General features: G+C 24.7%; 3 protein-coding genes across 4 annotated transcripts; 2 read left to right on the top strand and 1 right to left on the bottom strand.

The window, feature by feature from the left end:
- Positions 1-2,206: 2,206 nt before the first annotated feature.
- LOC102672482 (F-box/LRR-repeat protein 20-like) lies at positions 2,207-5,402 on the bottom strand. The gene is made up of 9 exons (XM_031509290.1): positions 5,173-5,402; positions 4,820-4,931; positions 4,496-4,611; positions 4,332-4,417; positions 4,137-4,264; positions 3,789-4,057; positions 3,153-3,682; positions 2,805-3,081; positions 2,207-2,740 (listed from the first exon to the last, which is right to left on the bottom strand). Exons 3-9 carry the CDS (start codon positions 4,602-4,604, stop codon positions 2,355-2,357), a joined length of 1,785 nt encoding a protein of 594 aa, XP_031365150.1. The 5' UTR covers positions 4,605-4,611; positions 4,820-4,931; positions 5,173-5,402; the 3' UTR covers positions 2,207-2,354.
- A 169-nt stretch (positions 5,403-5,571) lies between these two features.
- On the top strand, positions 5,572-7,356 carry LOC102672335 (39S ribosomal protein L12, mitochondrial). The gene is made up of 4 exons (XM_006613148.2): positions 5,572-5,953; positions 6,230-6,461; positions 6,545-6,673; positions 7,217-7,356. Exons 1-4 carry the CDS (start codon positions 5,883-5,885, stop codon positions 7,331-7,333), a joined length of 549 nt encoding a protein of 182 aa, XP_006613211.1. The 5' UTR covers positions 5,572-5,882; the 3' UTR covers positions 7,334-7,356.
- Positions 7,357-8,134: 778 nt separating this feature from the next.
- On the top strand, positions 8,135-11,955 carry LOC102672610 (putative pyridoxal-dependent decarboxylase domain-containing protein 2). 2 transcript variants are annotated; one of them, XM_006613151.2, is made up of 10 exons: positions 8,135-8,289; positions 8,411-8,596; positions 8,894-9,307; positions 9,397-9,678; positions 9,770-9,832; positions 9,953-10,189; positions 10,264-10,608; positions 10,700-10,985; positions 11,068-11,325; positions 11,411-11,955. In XM_006613151.2, exons 1-10 carry the CDS (start codon positions 8,224-8,226, stop codon positions 11,659-11,661), a joined length of 2,388 nt encoding a protein of 795 aa, XP_006613214.1. In that variant the 5' UTR covers positions 8,135-8,223; the 3' UTR covers positions 11,662-11,955. The 2 variants fall into 2 exon arrangements, with proteins under 2 accessions (XP_006613214.1, XP_006613213.1); XM_006613150.2 differs by having other exon boundaries at positions 9,761-9,832.
- The last annotated feature ends 1,038 nt before the right edge of the window (positions 11,956-12,993 follow it).

Raw genomic sequence — 12,993 nt, 5'->3', positions numbered from 1 at the left:
AAAATATCATTAAAATTGATGATGTATTTTTTTGAAATTAATTTAAAAAATTATTTTGATTTATATATTATCAAAATTTATTTTAAAATAAAAATTTACATATAAAAAAGAGACTGAAAAATACAAAGGATTTAATTAATTTTGTATTAAAAATATTTTATTCATTCACTGATCGCTAATTCATCAAACTCGCTCTTCGTTTATTAAAAGCAAATACAAGTTTTCTATTATTCGTGGCAGTTAAAAATCTATGAATCTAATATATGATACATATAATATTTATGAAATCTAACATATAATTATATAACATATTCATAAAAAGATATTTCAAAGATATTTGTTTTTAATATCTATTAATTTTATTAATTTCTATGATTGAGTTGAATATAATTTCTGTAATTATCGCTATCAAAGAAGTATTACATATTCTAGTAAAAGTTTTTTACATGTACGTGTATGCACAAAGTATAGTTACATTAAGATTTATATTTTTCTTATATTAAAATTTTATAAGAAAAATTTAATAATATTTTAAAAACGAATAATTATATCTGTTTTTTTGAAATGCAAAAATTACAAAATTTTTGCAATTATATTATTAAAAATTAGAACAGTATTAGAACACTACGATAACATTTCTAAATAGTGAAGAAATTTATGTATTTCTTAAATAATACTATAATAAATTTCATATATTATATGAATTTATTATATATTATATATGATTCATAAAAATTTTAATTGTTTTAATGTAATTACCTTTCTCTTTTGATTTATATAATTTATTCGTTTTAGTTCATACTAATTAAATCTTGTTTTTACTACAATTTAATTAATTTGTGCCATCATTTATTTTTAAAAATTGCGCTTTTGTTAAAAAATTATTAATATATTATTTCTATTTTATTTATATATTTTCATTTATAACACAATTAGAAAATATTCATATATCATATATATATAAATATTAGAAAAAGTACACTTGGATAAATTTTTTTAGAAAAACATTAATCTCAATCCGTTTACATATTCTTATAATATACTAAAGTAATACAAAAACAATGTTGCTATGTTAAACATCATGAGTTGTACTTATTCTTTAATAGGCTGTGATAATGTACTTCTTTTAAAAACATAATCGCAATCACACTACTGTTTATTTTTCTTTATTGCTTTCTTGAATTTTCTAGAGATTAATCTCACAAAATCTATCGATATAAATATTCGATTCTTATAAAATTAATGTAATATTAAGATATTTGGTTTATAATGATTCTCATTTACCGAACATTTTCAATTTTTTTTTTTTTTTTTAGAAATTTTATAAAAATCATTTAATATATATTAAATTATAATAAACCCTAGAAAGACCAAGGGCTTCATGAGCTCACTATTTAAAAAGAAAAAAGAAAAAAATGTTATTTTTCTTATTTCAAAAATTTTCAAAAAATTATTTGTTATTTTTAATTTCAGGATTCGCGTGGAAAAGTTGGTAGATATATTTCCTTCTATTTGTTTTTTCTTTATTATTCTACCTATGCATATAAGCCAATGATGCGTGAAATTAGATATCATATTTCAAAACAAAGATAATGAAGCATAATGTTATACGATCGTTGCAAGTTATATTTTTTTTACTTATATATTTTGTTTACTTATGTAAATTTTGAAACAATTGTGTGTTAGTCGAAATAATTGTTTTATTTTAAAACATATAAATAGAGCAAATTCGTAAAGTCTTAAAAAAAGTATATAGACGAATTTTGTTTTTGTTGAGATTTGTAAATTATATTTTACATTTTTATTTTATTTCATATTATCATATTTGATATTATATCTGACAGCAACAATGATTATAGTGATATTGATGATATAATCGAGTCACTAAAGAAAATAATATTTTTTATAATTTATAATTAGTTGTAATAAGCAAACTGAAAATGAAGATTCAAGTTCAGAATGTTCAAAAAATAATAACGAGAAGTGCAATAATAATACAAAATATTCAAATATTATAATAATTTGTGAAACTTGTGAATAATCATGTGTCAAATCAAATTCTACCACGATATCTATCTTTTTTTATATAATCGTATTGCGATTTAATTAAATAAATTATTAATGAAAAATCTTATATAAAATATTCATATACACGTTATATTCCGCACAATTCAAAATTATTCAAATATTCTAAAATATTTGTTTCTAAATCACACTTTTGGATCAAAAATATAAAAAATTTAGGTAAATTCAGCATATTTTTTCCCTTGGTCTTTTACGTAATGGCTTAAGCCTACGTTTTTCTAGGGGTAAATATTACAGTACAAATTTGCCAAATATATTACAAGATATATCTACATAAGCAAAATCACATTAACTATTTGTAAGAAAGGTGATACTTTATCAAATGTGCTAAGATCCACTGCTGTTCCTCCAACAAATATTTTTAAAATCATGTTATTAGTACGATTAATTGTAACTGTGGCAGCTTTCGTTAACGTTTGATTTGTAATACCACTACAGTGTGATAAATCTAATAATTCTAATTTTGGTGCAGATTCAATAAGATTAATCATTGTTTGATCTGTAAATTTACAAGAACGACATTCTAATCTTTTTAAATTATTCATATCTCGTAAATTTAAATCCGTCACTAAGTCTAAATAACTCATTATTAACACTTCTAATTTTGGTAAAGTTGCTATAGCAGCTATACCAACATTTGTAACTCGAAAACATGCTGTAACAAATAAAAAATTCATATGAATTACATACGAATTATTTAAAAATTATATTTAACTTACCGGCAATGTCAAGATATGTAAGTCTCAAACATTTTGATGCCAAATGGGAAAGAAGTTCGTCCATAACACTTGAATTGAAACTAATTTTTAATATTTTAAGATTAGTTAATTTTGCAATGTGTAACATATCGTTCGGTTGTAAAATAAATGAATTATTAGAAATATCTAATGTTTCTAGATTTTTATAATGTGTGCCTATAGCTTGGATAACATTATCAGATATACCAATACATTTATTTATTGTAAGAGATTTCAAGTTTTGCAGTTTTAAAATTGCCTAAAAAAATAAAAATCATTTATTAATAAAAATTTTTGAAAAATAAATTAAATAAATTGAAAAATGTTTACCTGTGATAAAAACTGTTCTTTAAGAGAAGTACAACATTCTAAAACAATTTCTTCAATTGTTTCTAATGGTAAATAAAGTAAGCATCGTCCACATATTTTACCAGAATCCACTTTGAGATATTGTAATTTTGGATTTACTTTGAATAATTTTTGCAGATCAATATCACAAACATAAGTAGTAGAACCAAGGCTAAATTTTGTAATGTTATGGCAGTTATTGATTAATGAATTGATACCAGATGGGGAAATGGTAAGACCAGTAACATCTATTTTTTGTAAATTAGGACACAACTTTCCAACAATAGTTAATGTACTATGTAATGTACTATGATGTACATTAACTGTAGCATTTGATAGATTTATTTCATTTAAATATAGACCACATCGCAATAAAACTTTTCGTATAGTACATGTAGTAATTTCTCTATATTTTAATAATGCAGGTAAGAAACCCCACATAGAATATGATAAATCCAGTCTTTTTACACTATGCCAAGATTCAAGGCTTAATGCCTTCCATCTTTTGCACACTACATTATTAAAAAAGTTTTATATACCATACATATATAAATTAAATTTATATATTTTAATAATAATAATATTAATATATATTAAAAAAAAAATCATATACTCAACCTCTTTCTATTCTAATTCTATCTACAATTGATAATTGAAGAAAAATATGTATTAAGCAGTCATCATTTAATATCTGAATACTAGTATTTGTAATATCATTTTGTATATAATCTTGATGACATTGTTCATCGATTTCTTTTTTATTAGATTTTGATTTATCTTTTACATTATAATATTGATTTTCTATACTATCTGGTTGATGCCATGAATGAGCAGCAAAGATTCTTAAATCTCTATTGTGTAATCTTACATCTAAATCACATCTGGCTCTATAAATCATTATATAATATTAATATTGATTCTCTTACTAATAATTTTTAACTTTATATTTATTAAAATTTAAATTACCTTGAAGCTGCTTCTACAGTGTGAAAAGTAACAAATGCATAATTACTGTTTCCTTGATTTCTTCGTAAGAAACAACTTTCAACATTTCCATATTTAGAAAATAATTTTATAAGATCTTTAAATGATGTCTAAAAAATTATATTCTTATATTAAAATATTTTTTATTAAATTATAATTAAAAATATATATACAAACCCTTTGTGCTAAGTTACTAATAAATAATTTTCTAATTGGCACACCATCCTCCGTAACAGGTGAAAAACCGTATATAAACGGAAAATCTGTAATAGATAAATGTGAAAAATTAATGTAATTATAAATATTAAAATATGTGAATTTAATTAAAACAATTTTATTACTCATTTCTTCAAGGATGTGACTATGTTGTAAACTGTCAGAAAAATCAGTCATTATTGTGGTTAATAATTTATTTTCTTCTCTACTTTTTTCTTTTGTTGTTATCTTCATTCATGGTCTAGAAATCGATATGTTTAAAAATAAAAATATATTCATTTGTTATTAGATATTGATTAAAATTAATATATGTCTTAAATTCTTTATATTTTTAATATATATATAACAAAAAATTTATTTGAAATATTATTATATTAATATATTATTATTTAAGATATATTAAATATATACTAAAGAAAATTTTAGAAAAGAAAGAAGAATATTCTTACAAATATATTAATCTTCTCAACACATGTCACGCAGCGAGGTTATACATGTAGCTATATTCGAAATCGAAATATCGCGTGTGCGTGTGACACAAAAATACAGGAGTCAGGTAACCTTCAAAAGACAAGAAAAAAAGCATTACATGAATAATACACGTTCTATGTTTTCTTTCTAATGAATATAATAAATATTTATATTCGATATTCTTTCTCTATTAAGATATATAATAATATATATATATATATATATAGATTATTAACTAAGAAAAAAATAGAAATATTAAAAAAGTAAATTTGATAATTTCAATTTTAATTTCTTGTCATATTAAGTATAGAATAAACCAATCATTCGATACATTTTTGTGTCTCTTAATCCAGGATGCGAAGGATACATATCCATTACTATCGTAATTATGTCACATGTCACATACGACATTATATTGACTCAAAATGGAATAAGATAACAACGTTATTGGAACGATAGGAATAATTAAATATTATAATAGTCGTATATAATTGGTCGTATCACATGCGATCAGAGTTGTCAGACGAGTACGGTACACTATTTTCTGTACCACTAAAAATGGTTCAATTCCCCTACTGTGAATTTCTGTAGGAGGAGAAATACATGACGTCATATTATCCTTATGATTAATGCTAATAAACATATAGCATAACACAATGCCAGAGGCAGAAATCTGTCTTATGTGATATATCTTTGTTTAATTTAGCAATGATAATGAGATAATGTCACATATTCTCTTTCTAAAAAATTCACAGTAGGGAAATTTAGCCATTTTTAGTGGTACAAAGAGTAACGTATTATGTTCATCCAGTAACTCTGTATGCGATATTATCGATTCAGAATGGAATAAGATACTAGCATTACAGGAATAGATGAAAGGAATTGTAACTAAATTACATTTCCGGATTAGAAAGTGTTGATTCGTTTTCATTCGTTCTCTCTTCATTTGTAGATCTTCATATTTTTATTTTCACTGACTATTATTGCTACAAATAAAATTTCTATATTTATTAAAATTATACATTAGCAAATTGCTATCAAATGTATATAATGAATACATTGCGATTTATTTTTCTGCGAAATATTCATCAAGTTCGTCACTTTCATAAATGGTACGAATTAATATTTTGAAAATATATAATTAAGTAAAATATAATTATATAACCTCTCTTTTCTGACTTAAAATATGTATAAATAATGTAATATGTAATATATATGAATTATATTAAAAAAATATAATATAAATTATGTATAAAAATGTGAATATATATAATTCTTATATTAATTTTTGATAATAAATATGCTTTAATGAAAGAGTTGATATAATTTTGTAATATTAAAAAATGAAGGCATACATTTTTATTATTGTTTTAATTTTAATGTTTTAGTATTATTCAGCAGACAGAAGCAGTTGCTGCAATGAGTACACCTTCTTTGTTGGAATCTGTTGTTACACAAAATGAACTACCAGTTAATTCTAAAATAGAACAAATTGCTAATCAAATTGTTTCTTTAAATCTTATAGAAGTAGCACAATTAAGTGAATTACTTAAAAAAAGATTAAATTTGCCAGATGCAATGCCTATGAGTAATTTTGTTGCTGCTCCAGTAAAAACAGAAGTATATATGTTTACTTTTATTATAAAAACATTTTAAAAAGAGAAATTATCAAAGAGAAATTATACAAACTTATTTAATTTTAGGAGGAAGTTGAAGAGGCTGCAGTAGTACAAACTGCATTTACTGTTAAGCTAAAAAGCTTTGATGAAAAACAAAAAATTGCTTTAATAAAAGAGTTAAAATCCATATTACCAAATTGTAATCTTGTACAGGTAATTTCTTTACTTTATATTAAGTCATTTATAAAATATTTTAAATTCCTTGTTATTAATTTTTAATGACAGATATTTTTTTATAATATAAATTTCAAAATTTTCATCAACTAATATAAGCTATATACAAATTAGACTAAGTAAATAAATTAAATTTTTCATTGATATAAATATTATTATAAAATTAATGTGTGAATGATATTGAAGTTACATCTTACTCACAAATAAATTCAATAAACAAAATTCATAATATTAAATTAGTTTAATATGTTATAAAAAATTAAATTATCAAATGATTCAATATTTTTACATATATTATACATATTATTTATATTGATATATATAAAATTAAACTGATTTAATATTATGAATAAACAATATAAAACAAAAAAATTAATATTTATTTTCTTTTCTATTATTATTTTGATTATTTGATTATACTTTTATATTATATTTTGATTATTCTTTTTTATTGATTCTGTGATTAACTATATATTTAAGATTTTATGAAATATATTTCATTACTTAATTATATTTTTATAGGCTAAAAAATTTGTAGAAAGTACACCAAATATTATTAAAAGTGATCTTTCAAAACAAGATGCTGATCAATTAGCAGATGCTGTCAGCAAAGTTGGTGGTATAGTTGAAATTATTTAATTTTTTAATTTTTTTTATGTATATATATATATATATTCGAAAAATTATATTATTAATCTAATATAATTCTGTAATTTTCTTTACAAAAATAAATTGTAATGAAAAAATAAAAATTTTTGAATTCATAATTTTAATATAAATTTATTTCATTAAATAAAATTAATATAATATAACAGAATATAATAAAATATTAAATTTTTTATATCTTATTATTTTTATATTTCAATAAGTATATGTATATATTTTATAAATTATTGTATTTTTAAATAATAGTTTGTATAGTTTTAAATAATAGTAATCACTTACAAAAATCTTTATATAAAAGTCATAATAAAATAAAAAGTCTATATTCTTTGAAATTCATGTTTTATTGATTCAATTTTATCAATTACATTTTTAATTCATTTTAAAAAATTTATAAATAATAAAATTCAAAATAATGATAATTGAAAAACATTTAATCATTAGTAAAGATTTTTTTTGTTTAAGTTTTTTTATATAATTAACTAACTCATTAATATTTTTTCAAATTAAAACATTTAAATTAAAAACACATGTGCATGATAAGCTATTTGATATGCAAAATATATTTCTGTTAATCAACGAATTGAACAATTGGCGCTGCGATAACAGCTATATAGATAAAATAAGGGCCGTATCAACTATGTCTAATACCTTTTCTTATTTTGCTATTTAATATAAAAAAAAAGAAAATATAAAATATTAATTGTTTAAGGAATATAATGTTTCTATATATATATATATGTATATATATATATACATATAAAATCTTTTTATTTAGAGAGAAAATAAAAAATTTTTTTATTACTCTATGGACATAAATAGAATGTGAATTGTGACGCTACTGTGCCACGACGACTATTGCCACGATGGCCGAAGAGACTGACACAAACGATAAAACGACGATGGAAAGTATAGCGCAAAATATACTCGAGGTTCGTGTCAGCCGTGATCAGGACAGTGCGTGATAACGTAATAGTGCCTTTCGAAGTGTCGAAAGAAATCCTAGTACTAACAACACGTTATTATTCCCAACTTTTTCGATCATTTTGACAGGTCAGTACCGGAGGTGGGTCTACATCGAACGAAGTAGCCGCATTAGAGTTTCAAGCTTCACAGGTAATATCGAGGCTCGAGGAAGCTGTAGAGAGGGCAGCCGATGGTGGCGGTACCACATGGAACAATCCTTCCGGATTTCTTTCACAGCCAAAAACTTCAGATGAAATATTAACTTTAATTCAGGTAAATATAGCACTAGCAGAAATCATTGATTGACAACTATTGGTTGTTTCTCTAAGATTTACGAATTGATTGGTTGATACTATTATGATCATGGCTATTACTTATCACGTGGTTATATGATTGTTGCAGTCGGTTGATTATTCTTATAGAATTATAGTTGGCGGTTTTTTTAAAATATTTAACATTAGCATAATCGCTCAAAACTATAAAAAAATTGATAATAAAACAAAATTTAATAATACAAAGTTAAAATTAGAGTCAGAATTATGTTTTATGGAAAATCTTAAAATATTACAGGATTTGGTAATTCACGAAGATGCCCCACAACCTGTTAAAGATGGCTCAACAGAAACGGCAACAAGTCAAGTAACTACTTTGCCAACATTAACCGAGCCAGCGAAATTAGCTTTAATCGCACATACTATATCCGCGTATGCGCTTGCACTTCCAAAATCCCATGCTCAAAGACTAGCAGGTCGATTGGCTGCAGATACAACTAGATGGCTAAGTCATATTTTCCGTTTTGTCGATTGTGCCTCTTCATTTCATGAGGACCATTTGGAAGGTTTGGTCAGAGTGACCAGATTGGCTCTACATCGAAAATATCCTCGATATATGGAAGAAGGTTTTACTGCACTTGCAGCCTCTCCACCTTTAATTTACAGTTCTGTGGCTGCACCTTTAGGAGTTGTTCAACATTTGTGCAAACAAGTATAAAAACTTATAGTCTATAATTTAAAAGAATACATAATTGTAAATTTTGTGAATTCTTAATTATAAATCTTTATTATAATTTTTAGCTTTCTTTGCCACTCCATTGTGTAAGGCCCATTCCCCATAACACAATGTTTGGATCGCGATATAGCATGGATGTATCAGCTTTAGAACGCAGACTTGCAGAAGATACGCAATCAAATAATGTAACACCACTTCTGGTATTAGCAGAAGGAGGCTCAGTTTTAACAGGACATTGTGATAATATTGCTAGATTACGTGCAATTTGTGATAAATATAATGTTTGGCTTCATCTTAGAGGTCATTCTTTAGCTGCATTAGCATTGAATAATTCTGCAAAAGATTTGGTGTGTTCATATCTAAGATTTATTTTATCTTATCTTTTTCTATACATTAAAAATATGTAATAAGAATGTTTTTGAATTTCAGCCTTCTAAGATTGCAGATAGTGTTACATTACCTCTCGGAATATGGCTTGGTATACCATCTTTACCAGTAGTTGTATCCTTTTAGTATGCATATATTTGATTAGAAAATCGTTTAAATAGATAAATAAAAAAATAAATATTAAAATAGTATGTTAAAAATTGTATACTAAATTTCTTCTTAATGTATACATAGACATTATATAGATTAACGGATACAAAAGGCGGTCGTCCAACTACAAGAGATACAACTTTGTCTTTAGTATCAGGTTTAATGACCGATTCATTGTCAAGACGTTTACCAACTTTACCATTATGGACTACATTACAAGTGTTAGGTAGAGATGGTGTACATAATAGATTGAAGAGATGTTTCTTAGCTGTGGAAGAATTGTACAATAAAATTAAGAAATTTTCTTGTATAAGGATATTGGTAATATATTTAAGCAACAATATCCTGTTTTAAAAAAAAGTTTCAATTTCTATTATATAATATTCATTTTGTAGAGTCAACCACCTGGAGGTGAAACAGGGTCCTATACTATAAATGAGCTTCTAACAAATCCAGTGAACAATCCTCAGCTGTTTGAAGCTGTTGCTAGCGCATTAGTATTTCAATTTGTGCCTGCAGATAGAGATCCTCAAACAACAGAACGCGTTCCTCCTTATTACGATAAATTAAATTCCTGGTTAGGTCAAATTCTTCAAAGAGACATCGAAAATGTACAAATAGAGTTATGTGAAATAGAACATCATGGTATTGCAATTCGTATTTGTCCTCTAGAAAATCCAGAACAACCTCCTTCAACTGAAGACATAGATAATGTAATAGCTTGTTTGGAACAACAGATAGTAAGTTTATTTTAAACAATATATATCATTAATATATAATTAATATTTTAACAATTATTTATTAATTATATTGCTATCACTTATTTAACAGGAAATATTACAAGCAACAGTTGAACATAAAGCAACATTCGTACGATTAGTCTCGGAAAATGATTCTTTACATTTAGTAGAAATGCCTGGTTGGGCAGGTTTAGGTGGTGTTCGATATGCTCCTCCTACTTGGATTCATGTCATGACCGACCAAGCAAAAGAAGAATTGAATAGATTAAACACGCAATTAGTTGAAGCTTTACGAAATACGGATGCGGCATTTTCTTTAGGAGAGGGAGCCGATGGTTTAGCTTGTGTACGATTTGGAATGGTTACGCAAGATACAGGTAGGCAAAAATTTACACTTTTTATTCCTGATTTAAATTATTGTTATTCAAAATAAAAACTTAAAATAAATTTTTTCTACAGATGTAGCTGAATTATTATCTTTAGTTTTACAAGTTGGTCAAGAAGTGGAAGCTAGTTCTAAATTATTGGATACTATATCTGAAGTAGTGAAAAGAGGTATCGAAGCTGCGCAAACAGATTTGGAAAGAGAAAACGCTGAAAAATTATGGCAAGAAGGTATTCTTAGACATGTGCCTGTTGTGGGAACTTTTGTTAATTGGTGGAGTCCTCCCTCAAAAGAGACTGGGGTTCGTGGACGCAGTTTAAATTTACAAGCTGGTACATATTTATACAAATTAAAATTTTAAATATGAAATCATAGTGAATTAATTCGAATTTCATTGAAAATTTCATTGAAATATAGGAGTTGTTGAGAGTACAGAAAATATTTACAAATATCATATGCAATTACAACCTAATTCCACGGTAATCAATGGATCTGGTGCCAGAACTCCACCACAACCTCTTGTACAGACTCCTGTTGGCGCGAGCAGTCAAAGTCATAGTCGTTCATCAAGCCATTCTAGTTTGCAAAGTGGGAAAAGTATTTCTGTGATCACAAATACTACCTCTCACCCGCAGGTAAAAGAAGAATCTGGGGAGGTGAAGTCGTAGTAAACATTAAATGACAGTTGATCGGCAGAAAATTCAATTCAATAATTTCAAGTTTACGAACTTGGCAAAGGAATAATGCTCTAGGTGAAACGTTGGAGTGTTTCCGGTAGAAGCTATCCTTTACATTTGCAGAGCACAGCAAAAAAATTAGTATCCCTAAAGCATTGAAGAGCTTCAAAAGTTGACAAAGATAAAGATATGCTGTTCTCTCTTTCGTTCTTTCCACAATAAACTATTTTACGCTACTTTTTTTCTGTCATTTTATATATCAATCGTATTATTTTTTTTCTTTTTCACCTATTTTTGTCATTCTCATCATGATTCAGTTTCAAAAACACTTGAAAAGTCTGTCAAATATGGCTTGTGTACTTATTAGACTGATAATAAGATGTTGCTTTTATCCTGAGTTTATTTGATAAAAAGTATTAACTGTTTGTATTTTATTAAAGTATTTTTCTAAGTATTTCCATAGCACAACATTTAGAAATATATTTTATTATGTTCATGATACAACTTTAAATAATTATTTTTAAGTTTTTAGTTAGTTAAATGACTATCAATATTACAATATAAAATTAAATAAACTAAATAATAGGCTAATTAAGTTTTCAAGAACAGTGTTTTACACCGACTTTATGTGCACATAAATTCTGAATAAATTTTCAATCAAATTTCCACTATTTTTTTAGTTTTTATTTTCCAAATAATGATCTTGCATTTATAACGAATAAGACGATTTTTTTTTTATAAAGCACAAAATATATTAATAATGAATACCAAAAAACATGAATTTATAAATTCGATCGCTTCGAACATTAAAAAAAATATTATGCAAGTATTAAACTTATTTTAAAAAGCTAAACTTTTTTAAAAATACAACGAACTGTGTAAAAAAAAGAGAAAATCAGAACAATGTTCCGATTTAAACAATAACCAAAGAGATATAAATTTACATTTAAATAATTCGAATTGTTATTATGTAATAATATATAATTTACAATCGGATAAGAAATCAGTTTAAGAAAAAATATAAAAAAGATTCACATTACTATAATATACTCAATAAATTGTTAATAGATACATTGAATAAAAAAAAATTAAACTGTATGTATATTTATGTACCAAATTGTTGTAATAATATATTACAATCCAATAAATGATTGAACAATAAAATCTTTAAATATTTAAAAAAAATTAAATTTTAATATGATTATTGTTTTTTATTTCAAAACTAAGAAACATAAATTAAAAAAATTATAAGAAGTAAATAGATATTTTTAATATATATTTATTTACATTAAAAATTATGTATATGATTTTGAAATAGAGAAT

The sequence above is a fragment of the Apis dorsata genome, unplaced genomic scaffold (assembly GCF_000469605.1).
Source record: "Apis dorsata unplaced genomic scaffold, Apis dorsata 1.3 scaffold_135, whole genome shotgun sequence".
NCBI lineage: Eukaryota > Metazoa > Arthropoda > Insecta > Hymenoptera > Apidae > Apis > Apis dorsata.
This window is presented reverse-complemented; position numbering and strand designations above follow the sequence as displayed.

Excerpts from the sequence above, each read along its gene's own strand:
- LOC102672610 (XM_006613150.2), top strand. The coding sequence starts at position 8,224 with ATGGCCGAAGAGACTGACACAAACGATAAAACGACGATGGAAAGTATA. Across the intron at positions 9,679-9,760 it reads ATAATTCTGCAAAAGATTTG|CCTTCTAAGATTGCAGATAG; the intron begins GTGTGTTCATAT and ends TTTGAATTTCAG. Across the intron at positions 10,190-10,263 it reads TTTCTTGTATAAGGATATTG|AGTCAACCACCTGGAGGTGA; the intron begins GTAATATATTTA and ends TTCATTTTGTAG.
- LOC102672335 (XM_006613148.2), top strand. The coding sequence starts at position 5,883 with ATGTATATAATGAATACATTGCGATTTATTTTTCTGCGAAATATTCAT. Across the intron at positions 6,462-6,544 it reads CTGCTCCAGTAAAAACAGAA|GAGGAAGTTGAAGAGGCTGC; the intron begins GTATATATGTTT and ends ATTTAATTTTAG. Across the intron at positions 6,674-7,216 it reads CAAATTGTAATCTTGTACAG|GCTAAAAAATTTGTAGAAAG; the intron begins GTAATTTCTTTA and ends ATATTTTTATAG.
- LOC102672482 (XM_031509290.1), bottom strand. The coding sequence starts at position 4,604 with ATGAAGATAACAACAAAAGAAAAAAGTAGAGAAGAAAATAAATTATTA. Across the intron at positions 3,683-3,788 it reads TAGAATTAGAATAGAAAGAG|TGTGCAAAAGATGGAAGGCA; the intron begins GTTGAGTATATG and ends TTAATAATGTAG. Across the intron at positions 3,082-3,152 it reads AAGAACAGTTTTTATCACAG|GCAATTTTAAAACTGCAAAA; the intron begins GTAAACATTTTT and ends TTATTTTTTTAG.